Source organism: Chroicocephalus ridibundus, chromosome 9, assembly GCF_963924245.1.
Source record: "Chroicocephalus ridibundus chromosome 9, bChrRid1.1, whole genome shotgun sequence".
Classification (NCBI taxonomy): domain Eukaryota; kingdom Metazoa; phylum Chordata; class Aves; order Charadriiformes; family Laridae; genus Chroicocephalus; species Chroicocephalus ridibundus.
In genome coordinates this window covers 46627839-46646731 of record NC_086292.1, presented here as the reverse complement: position 1 = coordinate 46646731, position 18893 = coordinate 46627839, and the positions used below count along the sequence as shown (strand labels likewise).

The 18893-nt window shown below is 43.5% G+C and overlaps 1 protein-coding gene across 2 annotated transcripts in view; it reads right to left on the bottom strand.

The window, feature by feature from the left end:
* Positions 1–18893, bottom strand: part of LRRK1 (leucine rich repeat kinase 1) — an 82250-nt gene that overhangs the window by 29609 nt on the left and 33748 nt on the right. For both annotated transcript variants that reach the window (XM_063346096.1, XM_063346097.1), the window contains 11 exons: positions 16953–17179; positions 16302–16429; positions 15874–16037; positions 15049–15186; positions 11133–11245; positions 9915–9991; positions 6470–6599; positions 5824–5936; positions 4744–4958; positions 2544–2708; positions 290–462 (listed from right to left, as the gene is read on the bottom strand). In XM_063346096.1, the coding sequence (XP_063202166.1) occupies positions 290–462; positions 2544–2708; positions 4744–4958; positions 5824–5936; positions 6470–6599; positions 9915–9991; positions 11133–11245; positions 15049–15186; positions 15874–16037; positions 16302–16429; positions 16953–17179 (1643 nt within the window). The remainder of the gene's footprint in view (positions 1–289; positions 463–2543; positions 2709–4743; positions 4959–5823; positions 5937–6469; positions 6600–9914; positions 9992–11132; positions 11246–15048; positions 15187–15873; positions 16038–16301; positions 16430–16952; positions 17180–18893) is intronic.

Genomic DNA, 18893 nt, shown 5'->3' with positions numbered 1-18893 from the left:
AAACTGCATCACCATTTAATGGTGAGAAACCCGAGTGGAGCACAAGCACTAAAACAGGCTGGCCAAGGTCATGACTTTGGAGCTTCCAGCTCTCAGACCCATGATCAGACCCCTGAGCAACGTTGAACTTCTCTCTGATTATACTACATTATCTCAGTCAAAAATAGACAAAATGCAATGCTGACGAGTCTTTAAATGAGTTCCGTTGCCAGGGAGATCAAGTATTACAGAATTGTTTAAAGTGACATGAAATAAAGTGCCTGAGTTTCATAAAGGCACAAGTACTTACTGTAGGTGCTTGAATGTGATATCTGGGAAGCCGGTTGCTCTGGATCCAGAGGGAGACCGACAGAGAGCCAAGACGTATGCCCTCAGAGTTGCTATCCTCTCAACACGGAATTTAGTTTCTATTAAATCAAGGTGTGTTCCTACCACTAACACCACTGAATTTGGAGCTTTGGCCTGTAAGAGAAAACACTGACAATGATCTCATCCAGATTACGTCGTGATAAATTCAGTGAGGACATGTGGAAAGTACAATGTTTAAGAGGGGACAGTCATGTACATTAATAAAATGGAATATATATGAAATAGAGGCAACCTGTTGTGGCAGCTTGACAACAGCAACAAGTGATCTGGGTATTACAGAAGTTCTCCTGCAGAATATGGCTTAATCATCTGCTGCTACTGCGGAGCAGGAAACTGTCAGTTTGGGTTTATGACACCAGGGTTTAATATAAAGGGACTTGCCATGCAGTATTAAGTTGCTACAAGTCCGCTAAATGATGGGAACCATGTCCACCCAGACAAAGGAAAAGACATTACCTTAACCTCTAGCTATAAGATCTAACTTTGAGATCCTGAAAAAGGCTAGTTACACTCCAGAATGGATACCTGGGGAAGTTACGCAAACCTTTTCACTGGAGGTACATGGAGAGGTGAGATAAACTGCTAGAAATGTCTAAATCTACTTAACTCTGAATCAGTGCAAAGGAATGGATTAGATGATCTCGTGGTTTCTTCCAACCCTTCCATGATTCTATTACAGGACTGGAACGTATCCAGATTTCAGGGAACATGCTGCCAAATACAACGGGATTGCACAGGCTTAAGCAGGGATCAGCCTGCTGATCCAAATGACTTCGACCACAGAAGAAAATTCAGATGCAGAAACATACGCTTATTTGCAGTCAATCCATTTGTCTCTTACGATGCCCACTGAAATCTCCTAACCTGAACGACACCAAAGTCGAACCCTGTGTAGAGATGGGAGTGATGGCTGTACCATGTCAGACCAAAGGGCCCACTTGGCCTAATATTCTGCCTGGAGGCTAATGAAGGGTATAGGCACAGGGTATATCACATGTAGAGATTTTCCCTGATGCGTTCTCCCAGGATCCAGCAGCCTGCAGCTCGCCAACTTCCTGAGCATGAGTCAGTATCTCTGAATTAACAGCACTTGATGGATTTTTCTACCACCAGTCTGTTTTTTTCAACTTCTGACACCCATAGCCCATCGTAGTTCCAATAAATTCCACAGGTTAGCTATCTGTTGCGTTTAGGATACTTCCTATTGTTTTTCTCAAAGCTACCATCTCACTATTTCATTTGATCTCTCCTAATCCTTCTATTGTAAAAGATCATCAACAAAGACTCCCTTGTGGTTTTCTCCTTACCCCGGTAAGTCTACATGTGGCCCTCCTCATTTGCCTCTTTCCCAGGCTGAAGGGGCCTAATCTATTTAATTGCTGTGCACTCAGAAGCTTTTCCTCACTTTTAACCATCATGTTCATCTTCCTCTGTATCTCTTCTGATGCTACTATCTGCTTGCTGGGATGTATTAAGGAAAAAGGCACATCATACATTTTTGAAATGTCATAATTATGCTTTTGGCTTTGTTACCTAGTTTGGGTTTTTGATTGCTGCTAACCATTAAGCTAACACTTTTGTAACGTCAAGATGTTTCTTTTTTGAGAGGCAGTAGCTTTAGGGCCCATTTCTGTGTATGTAATGTTAAGACAGATATAAAATAATAAACATTTACAAAAAATTATGAACACGGTATTACAAAAATCAATCAAGACCAATGAATTCATTGCAGTTCTGAGTCTTAGCTGAGAACTGACTGGGAGATACTCTCTAGCTTAGCTAAATCTGAAGTGTTAAAAGTATAACCTCAAGACTAATGTGCGTCTAACCCATACAAGAAAGAAAATGCTTCAAAACCCCCCTCGGAGCACAGTGTGGTCAAACACTAATTCCAAATTAAGTATGTTCAGCCTTACTTAGCAAGGGTTTATAAATCAGCTTTTGTTTCATTCTCTGATGTGTGTGAGGGAGAATAAAGCAAATGATAAATTTAAACCATTAAATACAACGTTACGCCTACAGCGTAATGGAAAATTAATTCCAAAAGCTATGCAAAATTCATAGCTTGCGGAGTTTTTAAAAGCAGACCAAAAAGAATCTGTAGTATCACATATCTGTGTGCTGAGCTATTACTTGATAAATAGATACCCCAGAGTCCACCAGTGACTTCTTACCTCAATGTTCAGCAACCAGAACTGTAAGTTTGCCACAGCTTCTTCCCCCAGTGCCAAGTTCCATACCACTATGTACAATGCTTTGTCTGTGAAGAAACACTGATTGACTGTAGACATGCTCGCTGGGCCTCCGATATCCCAGACATTGAACTCCACTGAATCAACCTACTTAGACAAAGAGAAGTGTTCAAATCAAACGGTTGCAGTAAATCACAGGGAGATAATAGCTGAAGTATAAACCTACGCCTGCATAATGTATGACACAAGAAGGGTTTCAATGTCCTAATTGTGCCTCCAGGAAAGAAAAATCAACAAGCAATTGTTAAGCGTGGCTACCACTTCCCCACAGGAAATCAAGACTAATTACTTGCTGCTAAAACGATAGAGGTGCCCTTGATGCTGGTAAATCTCCAGTTAATGCTGTGGATTCTCCAGTACAAACAAGGGTCTCATTCTGAGCCCTGTATTTCACTGCATCTTGAATAGGAACTGTTTCATCCTTGTCTGTGCCATGCTTGACAGGACCATTGAAGCTACTTATCTGCCACTGCTATGGGGAACAGGAAACCCCTGCTGAAATCACTTCCACTGAGCTCAGTCCTTAACTGAGCCAAACAGAATATAGATGCTCAGGAGATGGGAAATTTCTCAAGTCTTTCGTAAACACCTCCCGCATGTTGCTCAGAGGCTTCTGACGTGCGTCACACCAGGGATGGGCCAGAATTACAGCCACTGGAAATCAGACTCATTGATTTTCAGGAAAACATGTGAATGGAGGCCTCTCTAGCTTTGCCCTTCTTCCAACTATCCCAGCATCCATTCCTCCGTGCAGCCCCAAAACAGCGCTAAGAGGGACCGTAGCTCTTCGCTATAAGTGCTATGCAGGCTCCCAGTTGCAGTAGGAAGCACCTACATACCTTGTAGGCTCTGTCCCTACATCACTTGGCCATGGGGAGGCAAGAAGCCTGTGACTGAGCACAAAAACAAACCTGGCTTCAGCCACCATCCTCAGAGCACCACATAACACCGAGTGGGCTCTGTTTACTGGTCCAGGTCCAAGTACTGACTGATCCTACACGACAAGTTGCCCTATGAGATTTCAGCAAGGAGCTAAGTATCTCAGTAGAGCTCTGATCTCCTAGCATAGTTCCAGTTTGAAGCCTCCCAGAAACAGCTGGAAGAACTTCCATATTGTTTAAACCAAGCCCTAACTAGCACCAGGACTGTTTTGTTCATTCAAAAGACCTTCAGCTGTGGGTGCTCGTACAGAGGCAGAGACTCAGAGGTAGGGACAAAAGCCCGTTCAGCATCTTGATCCCATACCAGGTCTCTGATGATGTCTAGGTTTTTATTTTATTCAGCTGCTCTTCAACACAAAACACACAAGTCCTGTCTCCCACTAAAGTCTTGTCTGTAGAGTCAGGCTGTGCTTGCTCTTTTTCTTTCTGTCTCTGGCCTGGCACTCTTCGCTGTAGAATAGCTGAACTCAGCAGGCTCCTCCACCCCTTCCAAAACAGTCTGGTGGTCATGGCTCTCACCCAGGAAGGGAGAGCCATGCGTCTGCACACCATCAGCTCTGACAAGACCTCAGGACCTCCATGCTCTAATCCCTGTGTTACTACCCAGGCAGTGGACAGGGCCACCTGCAAATGCTTGAATTAATTTAATGCTGTCCAAATTAGTTCAGCATGGGTTGACACACTCCCTGAATGACCCATCTGAGATTTGGGTGTTTAAGGTATGCCTGACAGCCCCGGATCATACCAAAGGTCAGGCATCCTACCTTCCACCCACCTTCCGCACCCAGGACAGTTTGGTTATCAAGGGAGTCCAGCTTTAGGTACTGATGTCCCATTTTCTGGCCCCAAATGAAAGGACAATCTGCTTTAGAGGAGCTGATTTAAAACATTCTCTCAGAACCAGCGTCCAAAAACCACCCAAGCTGGGAGAACCAGAATTTAGGCAGTCTACACGTGGCTCGCTCCTTTAGGATACAAAGTTGAGTGCTCAGGAAAACAGAATTGCCCTCTAGTGCCAACTAAAAATGAAACAGAGGAATTGTGATGGGTCTAAAGACACGTCATTTGCGAGGTCTGGCTCACAGGTAATGGAAACTCTTCTTTGTAAAGGACAGACAATTTCAGCCCACTGTGGGGCTCAAACATCCCACCGGGGCTAAGGATCTTCGATTGTTTTTCACCTTTGCCTTGTGTCCCACTGGCTTAGGGAGCTCCCATTTTGTTGTACGTATTGTGGCATCGCTGTGCATCATCTGAGGGACTTTTCCTGTCTGTAGGATCTCAATCAGCGTCGACTTTCCCTGCCGTGGAGGACCAATGATGATCATCTTCATTAGCTTACACTTCTCAGCTTTGCGCAGCTGTGCTCGTAAGTACGCCAGCACTGTTTTAGGGCCTATGGGGGGAAAAGCGAACAGGCTTTATCTGTGGTTAGCAGTTACAAATGTACATATGTACAGCAGGACCGCACAAAACCTGCTGCTGCAGACACATCAGCTGAATTAATATTTTCCCTGCAGTTTTGCTGTGGGCTGAGACAACCCAGTGAATAAACAAAGAAACCTCTAGTGGACAAACCTGAGACAGAGACCCCAGGAAAAGGTCACTGCTCTGAGTCTCTACAATGGAGCACTGTAAGAAGAAACAAATGCTGTGACTCGTATGCTTCAGAAGCTCAAAGGAAACATAAAATACGAATTTAGTATTGGAAAATACTCAGTTTTTCCTTCTACTTTTATGTTTCCAGTTAAAATTAGATTTAGGCTTCAACAGTGTGCTGGAGAAGGAATAATTCCTAATAACTTTGTTCCCACAGGATTTTCTTATTAAAACACACAAAAAAGAAGACAGTATTGTAATAGATCCAAAAACCTCGCAGCTTACAATAAAGTCACTTCAATGTGACTGACTGCTGATCCTAAACACTTGAGTCTTTACAAAGACCGTCTAAATACCGTAAAATATACACATTCAGGAAGCAAGCCATGGAATTTATCCGGCATGCATACTGCAAATTAAATGTTGCATTTATAAGTCATCATTTTAACATGTGATCTATCTTAAATTCATCATACAGCCAGGGCTCAGCACTGATTATCGAACTTGCAAATATGCGTAGGAGGTTTCCCTAACACAATTCCAGTTAACTGCAACAAGGGCTTGGGAGCACACTGTCTGTTCCTGTTCAGGACCATTAAAAGGAAGTGATTTTCATTATACGTTCAGTCAATTTAATAAAGAACACACAGGATCAGCCTTACCCTCTTTTCTGATCTCTGCAGGAACATTACTGATATTTAGTTCCTCGATATCCAGCTGCCAGAGATTAGCCAGCTGTCCAAGTTCTGGAGGAAGCTCTCGGATACCAGGGTTACTGTACAAAAACAAATAAATCTACCAACAACCAGGCTTTGTGTGTAAGTAGCTGCTCTCACGGACTCTCAGATTACACTATTCTCTCCTTGCAGAAATCTTCCATTAACATTTTAATAAGACTACTCAGCACTTTAATAGTAATTTCCATCCTAAAAGTGATGTATAACCTCAATTTATCCTCTGGGGCAGACAAGCATAATCATCTTTACTGGATAGTTGAGGAAATAAAGGCAAAAATGATGAGTTATTGACTCCAATGCTATAGAAGCTGACAGCAAAAAGCCAGAATGAACTAGAGGCACATTAGATTCCCAGGCCTGTGTTCAAAGCATTAGATCATCTTCCCTAATTCAAAAGGCCAGCCTCCCCCTTATCTAAAGCAAATGATGGGCCCAGTTCTAACAAGGGGCTGATTATTCCCAACTTTTTGATTCAAAAGCGCTGGACATCTGGGGTGGGGCTCTACAGAAGACTGGTCACTAAAACAACATGGAAATAATACTGCATAGCTTTTCCAGGACATGGACTTACTTTCCTAAATAAAGTTCTGTTAAACCTTTCAGAAGGCAAACGGACTGTGGGACGGAGTCCAGCTGATTGTCGTTCAGATAAAGGACTTCCAGAGAATCACTCAGAAATGCTGGAAACTCCAAAAAAGGACCTGGAACAAGACAGGAAACAAAGTGCACCTTTAAAACATAACAAGCACCAAGGCTCTGGACCGAGAGCCTCCACCGTAACTTTGTAGGCAGGACATGAGGTTCTTGCCAAGGTGCCACCACGAAGCAACAGCAGAAAAAGCAAACAGCCTTCAACGGTGATCAAACATAAATGCTCACATCTCAATTTTTTAAAAAATCATGGTGATAGGTGTGTTTGAAGGTGACAGTCTCCAGCACTTCTGGGGTGTTGAGGGAGGAACTCCAGGCCTGCCAAGATGACTGTATGTCAGAGGATGAGTGGCGTTATATTTCTTGCTCTTGAATAGCTGGTAATACCTTGTGAACTGCCCCTATTCTAGCCTAACAGCTGGCAGTGAAAGGGCATACCAAGGGCACAAGTCGCTGTCAACATGTTTCTCCCATGTTGCCTGAGAAAAGCCAGAAGCCAGTCAGAATTTATGTTCAGGCCCCCACACTGCATCCTGGAGCAACTTATGGTGAATCAAAGTCAATAATAACGGAGAATAAAACCCAAACTGCAGCTGACAGACCTATGTTGCCTCTAAAACGCTTTTGCATGTGCCCCTCCGTTCTGTTTTACACCGCAAGGTCTCAGGGCACTTCAGACTTCCTACATGCCTGAGCAGTAACTGGCGTATTTTGGGAGCATCCCAAGCAATAATAGCAACAACTGCATGGCTGAATTGCTGCTGCTGGAGAGGTTCAAACAAAGGGAAATTCAGCTGGTTCCAAAGAGCATCATTTCACTTCACAAATTACCCCTGGGACAGCAGCATGAAAAACTGCCATGAATTGTGTTGCTGTCTTAAGAGCATCACATGTATCCACCAAGAAGCATCCCAAAGTCAAGGAAAACTAGGCCACATAGGGACAAGCAGATTCTGAGTCTCTGATTAGGAAAGTACAATCAGCACCATCTGCTGCCTCCACGGTCAATGCAAGCAGCTCCCTGAGATGCAAGACACAGCCTTCCTCAAGGATAGGACAGCTGCACTTCCACCAAGATCTCTTCTTACAGAGAAGACTTGAGGAACGGTAACTAGACTTGCCCGAAAAAGGGGGGAGGGGAAAAAAAAAAAAAGAAAATGGAAGAGGTTTTCTCCGGAGAAAATTCCCCAGTTCTAACATTACCAGCATTTTAAGCCTGAGCTATGATCAGAAAGGGAGTAAGATAGAGCCCCACTGTCTGCAGGGGTGTTTCATATACGTGACAGGACTGCCTGCTGTGGGCAGGGTGTCACAGTCTGCCTTTGAGTTTTGAAATAAAAAATCATCTTGGGGATTATTTTAGGAGAACAGCAGGCTTATTCATGGATTCAATTCACTTCCTTTCTGGCTCATCGCTGGACTTAAACTTTTCATTGTTCCTCTTCAGCACACACCTAGGCACAGACAGATTTAGTCCCTCTTGGACACGTAGGAGCAAACACCTAAAATAGTAGCAATGCTCTCAATTCAGCAAAAAATCCCAGGTGGAAAGGAGCAGACTATATTGGAAGCAAGCTCAAGGTGTTTATGAATTGTAATTATTTATTCATGAGTTATTTATGATTTCTCTGGCTTGAGCTCAAATTTTCTTTTAAAGAACTGTAGAAAAATTAAAACCAATCCCATCTTGAAAATGTATTTTTGGATGAGTAAACGACACCAACACCACATGCGTGTGCAAGAAGTTATTCTGAGATTTATCAATCAAGTATGGTGAGCGTCCATAAATTATTCTCTTTAAATAATCTAGATTTAAGTAAATAGCTTTGTTGGTAAAATCATATGAAAACCTGCCCCCCACCTCGCTAGGAGATTTCTGTGAGCAGCTGATGTACTCCAGCTTCTGTTTTCTCTTGATTTCTTTAAATTCTTGGCCACATCCTCCAGTCTCACCAAGCTATACTTGGCAGAGGAACAGAGAGAAAAAGATGAGCTGGCTTTGCTCTGTCTCTGTGGCTATTCAACCATGGCACCAGCCAGGTGGGCTACTCTGTGCCCTCCTGCAAGCTGCGGCAACCTCAGGCAGCTCGAAGTGGCACCAGGGTATTATGTGCCAAGGCTTTTCAAATGGTACTAATGCAGAGCCCATCCTCTCCTCCTGTACGTAGAGGGGTTATGCCAGTTTGCAGCACATAGAAATTCCCATTAGGACAGCAATTCCCTTTTATAGGCTGGTTTTAGCTGCCTTTGCCCGCTGCTCCTGCCCTTCTCTCCCCGTTGGGAAACGCTGCTGTAGCACTTCACGGAGAAGCTCTGGGGATATGTCAGGCTACACAAATTCGCAAGATTCAGACTCCTTTTCCAATTCTTCCATGTTCAGGATTTCACCGATGTCACAGCATTTCTACTTCCATTTCCTATTTGCAAAACAATGCAGACCAACCCCTTCTCCTTAGGGTGCACGTACAGGACTTGATGCAGAGCAACCTCTACTTCCACAGACAGAAAAATGAGGTAGGATTAGCCCTGCCGGGAGGTCCAGGTAGAACTTCTGCCTCCTAGATGAGCAGACTGGAGGTAGCTATGGCTGTGCTTGGTGTATTTACCAGTTTTACCTATTCACATTGACCTGAGATCATGGACAATTATTTTCAGGGGAACTGAGGAAAGCATTTGCTGCTCTCCCTCCCCCAGGCAGCTGAGGGCTGCTCAGATGTGCGTCATGAAGACGCCAGCTCTATTCCACTCTGCGATTTGCAAAGAATGCTTTAGAGCAAGCCATTCTTCGGGCAGTCGAGAATGAGAAAGCTCTCCAAGTGCTTTAAAATAAAACAAACAAACAAAAAGAAATGCAGATGAATCCCACAGAGAGCAGGAAGCAGTGCGAATATCTTCAGATATTCCTTTGTTCTCTCTGGGATTTCACGTGCACTAATCCAGAACTTCTCTTCTGCTCTGCCCCAAACTGTGGATGCAAATCACAGAGACAGGGGAAAACACGCAATTTACAAATTCAGCAACAGAAACAATCCTGAGAGTAATAAGACTAATTATGGGTTGATTTCCCTTCAACATATCAGTTAGTGCTCTGGCTAAAAAGAATAACCTTAAAGAAAAGAATAAAAGCTCAGTGAAAGAAACAGGTTTCACTCATTTTTCATCTTTCTATATGTTGACAGTACCGATCAGCTGCACAATTTCTTTAGAAACATTTTTTCCTCTTAATTTAAATGCTGTTGCACTTAAAATTGCAGATGAATTTACACCGATTTCCCTCCAGACAAACTCCATGTTCCTGCTGCTTCACAGCTCACCTGGCATTCTCAGCACTTGCTTCCCCGCATTTCCACTGCCGTGGACCTTACCTGCCTCTGGGCCGCAGCGCACCCTGTTCTTCGTGGTGAAAAAGGGAATCCGCTTTGTTTTAAATCCCTCGTCACTCCTGCAGGCAAAACAAAATGGTGACGTGGAGAAAAAAGCTCAGACACAGCAGTTGAGCATGACGCCTGAGTTGCGTGCCTGGGACATCATGCGGTGCAGAGTTTGGCTCCACTCAGGGCTGCGGGATTCACAGCACAGCTCTTACAGGTTCCCATCTGCTTTGGAGAGATGGGATTGAAACCCGCTGTGCAATCACAGAGCTAAACTCCACCAACACTTGTCCAGGCCCAACGGTTTTCTTCTGGCAAATTAACAGAGCTCTGCAAGGCTGCACTTTCAGCTCCCAGGGCGAGAGCACTTGACCCCCAGCTTTATGGGTGTCAAGGTTAAGTAGGCTGTCAAACAGCAGATTGAACAAGCTTCACGAGAAGCGCCGAAGAACCGACCTGCTTCCATTCCCAGCTCTCACCACAGAGTCTCTGAGAAGAGATGACCCAACAACACAACTCCGGAAATGCACTGAGAGATCCAAAAACCAACCATCTGTCTTTTGCAATTGACACAGCAACTCATAAGGACACCAGAAAAACTGCTAGACAGGCACCCAAATGAGAAGACAGAAGTAGGACACAATTCAGTGCAGTTCTGGAGAAGACAAGCGACCTTTAACTCTCTATGTTGAACATCCCTATTGTAATTTTTAAATAGAAGAACATCACTCTTTCATTGGATGACCTTATTAACGTCAGTCTTCTCTATGAACTTGCAGCTGGTTACGCTTCCATTTAAAAAACAAAGATTTTTCATTTTTTCCAAAACAATACTCCCACACTAACTACAAACTGCAGTCCAGCCAGATGGTTTATGGTTAAGATACGCTTCTCCCAAACTAGTATTTGTAGTGATGAACCACACACTGGGTTAAAGAAATTTCTACGCGCTCTGAAATTAAACTGCCATTATCAGTAATCTATCCACTTAATAAATGATATAGTGTGCTAAACGCCCGAAGAATCCATAAAGGATAATTCATCACTGTCACAGACACACAATATACTTAGAGACACGGTATGTGGGTATCAATGCCTTCTATGCAGGTAATTAATTCACTACTAACACCCTTTGTATTACACGAGGGATCGGGTTTGCTATTATTTCTTCAGCTTTTGTTTTCTCAGACAAAATTTGTAAGAAACACTTACTTCCCAAGTTGGTTTTTTGAAAGATCCAGAGATTTAAGTTGTTTGCAATTCCACTTATCTTGCGAAGGCAATGTAACTAACTGATTTCCCAGCAGCTTCAGGGACACCAAAGCCTGAAAGAGGAACAGCCTTTAATTAGAAGACAGAGTCCATCAAACACACAGAAAGAAGTTTTTTTAGCATGGCTATTAAATAACAGAAACATGAAGAAAGCACATCTTACTCATCAGAACACCCTGTCCGTGCTGCCTAGCATGCAAACATTTCCTTCTCGTCTCCAGCAAGTATATTTTCTCCACGAAGCAACGCCACTATTAGTTCTGGGAGATTATTAGTCTACTTGCTGACAGATTCAATTGGAAACAACCCATTTAAGAGGATATTTTACTTTTAGTGGAGGAAGCCTTTCCAAATGGAAAAGAACAGTATGATTTACCTACATAGTATGCCACATAGGGATGAGAAGTCTTATACGTGCGTGCAAGCCAGCGCCAGAGTGGGCTTACACCTATTCCGTATGCATAAAAATCAACGTGCAAGATGTGAACTATTTCACACAAGGCAATTTTTTAATTGCTTTGTTATTAGATGCCTATTAAAATGAAAAGGATTTCTATTAACTTTATATATATATATAAACTTATATACACTTGTATTAACTTTTTAGATTTATACAAGTTACCTATCTGCTTTTTCTTTCCTCACACCAGAGAAAGAAATTTTAAAAACAGGAATTGAAGCGGATTTGTACAGTTGACACCATACAGATAGGACTAGGCTACAAATACCATGAATAAGGTTAAACACAAGCTCTCCTTTGAATTTAACTGAAATAGAAAAGAAAAAAAAATGCAGTTCACATTCAGATTTGTAAAGTTTCTGCTCTTCTATCTGCCTTTAAAAATAATGTCGAGGCCCAAATGATCTTGGTCATTTGGTTGAAAATCCAACTTCCCACTGAAAAACAGTCTTCTATGTAGAGTTTCCAACCAGGTTTATTCTGCAAGTCCCCCCGTGAAAAGAGATACAAGCAGAACGTTGGCTGAATTATCTCGTGCCATAAGTACAGCGGTATTAATGAATTATACCCCATGGAAATCATGTTTTACCAGCAGAGACTCCAGCTTCAAGTGTGTTAAATGTTTTATGTGCTCCACATAATATAAAAGGTTTATGCCCCTTTTCATCAAGCAGGATTAACAGCGTCTCATGAAGCCAGCCTGTTGGCCTTCCTCCCCTTTTCTCAGATTGGAAAAATATGAGGTATCCATGTGACATAAACGACGGTCAACCAGCAGCTGCTGGAATGGCAATTACCATGCACGACGCTCCCTCTAGTGATAAGAGAGGGGCAGAACTGGGTCTTGGTGGGACTCGGGGAAGGTAAAGAAAAATATAAAAGTGCAGATACACGGAGCGAACCTTTACAGGAAAGGGTTGAAAAACTGTGCAAACTGTAAAACCCTCCACCCTCCCTGCCACTCGCATCTTGACAGCCAACGCTTTTATCATCATCTGGCTTAAACCTCCCGCTGGAAGGAAGGCCCAGTCCACCCTTGGTGCCTGGTGTCGAGCTCTCTCCAAGTATCAGCATGGGGCTGTTCAATGACAATGCTTCAAACTCCTCTCCCGAAATATCCCTGAGCAGGGGACGGGCGGAAAGGGAGGCTACACGTTCCAGAATTAGCACAAACTTTGTTCTGTGTGGTCTAGCTGGGGTGCTTCATTTTCAGTCAACTGTATCCATGTTACATGCCCCCCACAAACGCTGACAAAGGCCACTCTCCAGGAGAGCCAAGAGCCTGGTGAGATTATATGCAATGCTTATGTGCCTGCTCCGCGGGGGAAAAATTAGTGACTTTCAACTGGTTGTGGCTCTTCATGACTGTAATTCTGGAGATCACTAGTCCTCATTTTGCAATTGCCTCTTCTTTCTCATCTCTAACTTCTCCATTTTTGCTGCCTTTCAGGAAGAGAATGGGTGCCTCCAGAAGTGAGACAAGGTAGCAGACTGCAACTTCCTTCAAACCTACTGCCGCACCATGCAAAAAGGGCTCTGGTGCGTTAGGTTATACCAGAGGGAAGGAACCGCAGCATACAGATTAGGCTGCCTTGGTCAGCTTGCGACGTGGAAAAGATGACCAGACTCTTACCAGAATACTTCCACCCAGGGAGGGTCAGGTCTCTTCAGAGAAGCAAACTAGTCTAGTCTAAGGCATGGATTGGAGCATGCACAGTTGGTTCCTTTAGCAGGCAACAGATGGGAAAACTGAGAAGGCCTCTGCTCCTTTGAACACCACATTTCTAGTATATACATCATATTAGCAACTGTGAGCTGGTCCTAGCCTTAAGACCCCTCCACAAACCAAGCAGAGGCCAGTGATAAACTACACGTCCCCCCAGCCTAGGTCAGAGACATGCTTTCAAGTCAGAGGCCTCCTCTGCTTTCAGCTTTTCCCAGGGAGAAGACAATCCACTGCTGTTCCTACGTGATAGTGGAACACACAATGTTTCCTACATGATATGTAGGAACATGTTACTGTCCATTTCTTCCCCTTTCCACATCTACTTCTGGAGAGGGCTGGAGTGCGAGTGCAGCCCTATTCACCGACACAAACTCTACAACCAAGGAGTAGCCCAAGCCAGGGCTCATCTAGGCATGGGCTTTCACCTTCTATTTGCTCACCGTGCTCTAGCCGTTGGGGCACTGAAAATGCCTGCTGTTTATTTCCTTTATGAAAGTAAGGCTGAAGATATATGGATAAGAACTGGCACTATTTAGGGCAGACAAATGTCGCTAACTTTGAAGACAGCCCATCAGCAGAGATCGCACTGAGGTCTTCTCTGATGCTCTGTACTTGTGCCTTCAGGTCCCTCTGCAGCCTCTGAGCTGTGGCACCTGAAAAAATGTGCCCTTGAAGCACCATCTAGTGTTTAATATCTGTCATGGTAGCTCCCCCCCACTGGGCTCATTTTTAATGTATTCAGAAAAAACAAGTTTCAGAGACAATAGTCCATAGGATTGTTCATTCTATTTCAGGAGAAATGCCAATTGAAAACAAATGGTTACCAGAAAGCAAAGCCAAATCGGCAGGGATCATCAAAAACAACCGAGGGAGCAAATGACCTTCAGCACTCTTCTTCCAAGCAGAAGGCAAGAGACACCTTTGCAGTAGACTCCCAAGGCCCAAACTGGATGTGCGTATGAACCACCACTTCTGCATCCTTCCCACACAGTCCAGTGGTGAAAATCATGAAACTTCTGCACAAGATTCACCTCTGCTTCTACCACCATGACCCTGAGTTTCACATTCTGGAAAGGAAGCTTGGAGGAAACCCCCAAGTTCTGCTTCGTTTCATGTCGAAACCATGTGAAGCCACAAATTCTGAAGAATTTGAAGTAAAACTATGGATCTCTGACGTCCACTGGCAAGAATTATTTAATCTGCACAAGCTTAAAGACAAGGGAGATGCCAACTAGCATTGTTCAGGGCATTCAAACATGCTATTTTCAGCATAGAAAGATTAATCTTTAATTACACAACACTGGTGTGACAGATTAAGAAAAAACACTGCTATTTGTGAGCACACTTGAGAACATCTATATTTCAGTGGCTGGAGCCTGCAGCAGTTGTCTTCCAAACTGTACTCCTAAAATCTGAAAACCACAGACATCCAAAGTGTTCTCAGAAGATCTGTCAAAAGCCAGATATCGCATCACACTGGATGGACAAGGTCCCGTATGCAGTCATTCAGGAGGTTATGGGCCGCTCAGAGGCTCCGTGCAATTGCTGTGTTCATCAACTCAAAACAGTAGGTAGTCTCCTACCTTAATCAGGCAGCCACTGCTACGACTTTGAGGTATTTGAACAGGTATTACAAGAAGTACTGTGAAGTAGGAAGAAATGGCACTTACTTCAAGCTGGAAGAGTCCCAGTGGAACTTCTTTTAGTGAGTTCTCAGAAAAATCCACTTCTCTGAGGTGATTTTTCCAGAAAACAGTCAATGTGTCAGGTAGAAATTCCAGTGAGTTTTTACATGCTTTACAGCATTTCTGGAAAACAGAAAAGAAAAAACACCCACAGAGTAGTAATCATCTCTTTAAATAATGAGGTATATCAGCTGTCACATGTTTAAGGCTTTAATAAATTCATTCTAGGTGATCTCTTTATATATTTTGATCCAGATAAATCATTGTGCATGCAGGCACATAGGATTTGCTGAGGAATTGCACTCACTCAATCGACGGGGAAATTCTTTGGCGGGCAAAAAGTATTTCAAAAGTTATTTAGAAAATTATCCCCATTTGCTTTTCAGCCATAAACGAACACCTCAAAGTACACTGCTCTCCTGCTATCCCTGTGATAGTGAGGAATCAAGTCACAGGGACGGGTGGATATAGATGCCCTAGTTAGCCGTGGGTTTGGGCAAAGTTAACTTTGAATGAAGGCTGAATGTTCTGTAAAATGATCCTAACAAAACTCCTGCTCATATGAACTACAGAGAAAACGAATACATCCAAGTAAGGCATGTGTTCCACCAATGCCATCAACATGGTGAGAACATGGTAGAACCTCAGAAAGACTTGCTCTGAGATCAATAAACCAAATCAGGCAGGGGCACTCCTACAGAAACAGAACAGCCCAAGACGTCTGACAGCTTTTTAAGTGTTACAGTAGATATTTTGCATTGTTTCAACAGCTTTTTCAGCCTCTGACTCTGTCAGAGCAATTCAACTTACCAAGGGGCAGGCCCAGGGATCTGGAAACACTTTCAGCTGATTTCTGGAAACATTCAGTATGTTTAGGGACTTGAAGCAGTATAGAAAAACCGTTGGAAGTTCCACCAACCTGTTGTCAGAGACGTCAAACTCCTGCAGCTTTCTTAAACCAATCCAATTAGTTGCTAGAAAACACAAAACATTGTGGACTTGGTGTAAGCACGACAGCAGTCTGATACAGCAAGATACTGCATACTTGCTAGATAAGGGCCAAAGGATTTAATGAGTGCTAAAAAACAACCAGGCCTTTTTATGTACTTTGGACAACGAATTGAGAGATGTTAAGCATCTCTAGTTATTACTGGTTTTAAGTCATTATTATAACAGTTTGGTGTTCTCCCTTACAAATCAGGCCTTGAAACGTAGGCATAACACTGGACAGTACGTACTGTTTTCCTCGTCAAATAACTTCTCCATATAGTTTTTGGAAGCAATGAGTTTTTTAAGGTTTTTAAGATGTAGGAATCCAGAAGGGAGAGTAGAGAGCCTGTTGCTGGATACGTCAACCTCGAGTAACCTGCGAGTACAGAAGATACCCAGTCAGGCATCAATAAAATGCTAGCAAAGACTCCTGTTGCCAGAGACATCTATTTTACCAGGATAGCTTTAGATCTGAATGAAAGCAGCTGCAATGTACTCTCACAAGGCAAAGCAAAAAACCCTTGTTAGAAAATGAACCCTTCCAGGGAGCAGGCAGAAGCAGTCTGAACAGAGAGCAGATCAGATAATTGATACGAGCCAGTAAGTGTCAATCTGAGTCAGCTCAGGGCTTGGACTTAGAGGAGTGGGGCTCACCAGAACTGGAGAAAAGCAGAAGCAACATGAGACAATAGAGGAATTCAATTGTCCTGACAACTAACTTGGAAACACTGAAAGTGCAAAGGGGCAAATCTTAAGTTAAACCTTGCAGCAGACAGAAAATAAACCAAGACGCTCCTGCATAAGCTCTTCACTTACGCATTTTCACACAAGCACAACTGACTCATCTGCACCTGCTCTCCATACGGGTTCAGTTTGCTGTAGGCATCCAGCGCACACACCTTGTACATATAATTTCATCGGATGACTGTATGCTGGGTAACTCCGTCAGTTGATTGTCAGCCAGGCTGAGCTTCCTGAGGTTTATCAGGCCCCATGGGATCACGGATGGAAGGGAGACCAGGCAGTTGGCAGAGAGATCGAGCTCAGTTATCTGACAGGAGATATCAATCAGCCAGTCCAGATCCACCCAGGGCAGTTTGAGGTTTGACCAGTTCACACATAAAGCCTACATATGTCAAAGAAAGAAGAGAAAACCACGTTAGTAAAATCCCAGTTGCTCTTGGCCTGTGTTACACCACTGAGAATCTGGCAGATCAGAGAACAGACCATAAATATTTCGCTCACTTTCCAATCTGCTTCTAGGAATTAAACTGACTCAGAGATTAAATCATGCCTGGATATCAGCAGCCCCCACCATATAACTGCTTCGTGATCTCACTCCAAAGACCACAAGCAAGCCCAAGCAGGGGACCTGGACTTCTTCGCCAGTCCGTACACAAGCTCCAGTGTGCCCCACAAAGGGCGAGCTGCCCTTCTCTGAAACCAGCACCCTCATGCGAGAGCTGGACAGACTCTAACGCTTTGTTCATCCAACAACATGCAGTGAGTTTCCACGGGGCTGGGCTCCCTGCCCCACCAGATGCATTCACACCCTCGGCTAGCGGCATGAGACGGCCAGATCATGGAAATCCATCTTAAACCCAGACTCCACAGCCCAAACCCCACTCTGTCTCTCAGACAGGGTCTGCATCACTGCTCAGATCTCCACATGACTCTGAACACCACCACGGGCCAGGCAGGTCCAGAGGAACCCCTGAGGAACAGTCCACGTCTGAAATGCTGGTGGATCATTGCTTGTGCATCTGTAGAGACAGATCTGCCGAGTGTGGCAGTGACTACTTATCAGGCAGCCTGTTGCTGGAATAACTGATATATGCCCAGGCACTGCTCTTCCATCCTAAATCTTCCAACAACAAGCTCCCAAATCGTTCCGGGCAAGTTTTAGGTCTTGCAAAGGAACATCTGGGAAAGGCAAGGAAAGGCAGACACCCTCTTGTAAAGCATTTCTAAACACTAGAAATTTGCTCAGTATCATTTAGGAAGATATTTTAACATCCAAGACATGATTTTGGCAGTTGCCTCCTTTCTAGATAATGTTCTGCTGCTTTTGACAGTAAGACGAGGAAGTCGTTTCATCTTCTTTTGGAAAAAAAAAAACAGAAGTTGTTGTGAAAGGCAGAACGACTTATTTCAGGCTCCAGCTTAGACAGAAGAAAACATGAACACATAACAGTCATCAATGCAAGTAAACAACCCAAGGCTTCATTTTCAAGCTCACCTCATTGTGTTCCAATGAGATCTATGTTCTAAAATACACATTTTTAAAATGCGTCCCTAAACATTTTCATAAGCTCAGTGGTTTTGATGTAACTCATCCCACGGACAGCCTCAATGAAGTGATCCTTAATTCTCCACCAGGAGGCAGCAAGGACCCAACAACAAACCTAATTTGCTTTCCCATTCCCAGTATTTAGCTCTTAAGACTTTTAACTCCAATTTTAAAATTAAAAGGAATATACCTCTGGGAAGGGAGAGAAAAGAAAACAAAGATCCATCTCAAATGCTTGTTTGAGACTCAGAATTCCAAGTAATGTAGATCACACAGTTGAAATGTCTAGGAGAATGGAGTAAAGGCTAAGCACAAACAGTTGCACTCTTAAGAAATTGACAGTAGTTGTATTTAGTGCAGACATAGTGCTTTCAAATGTTCGCTAGTGAAGGCTCAGGACAGCCCTGCAAATATGAATGGAAATATAATGCCCATTGTATCACTGGGGAAACCAAGGCAGAGAGTACAAGCTGTTTGTCTCAAGCTACATTCACGGTCATGCCACAAGGCATCCATATAAAACACAGCAAGCCAGCAGCAACAAGAAATC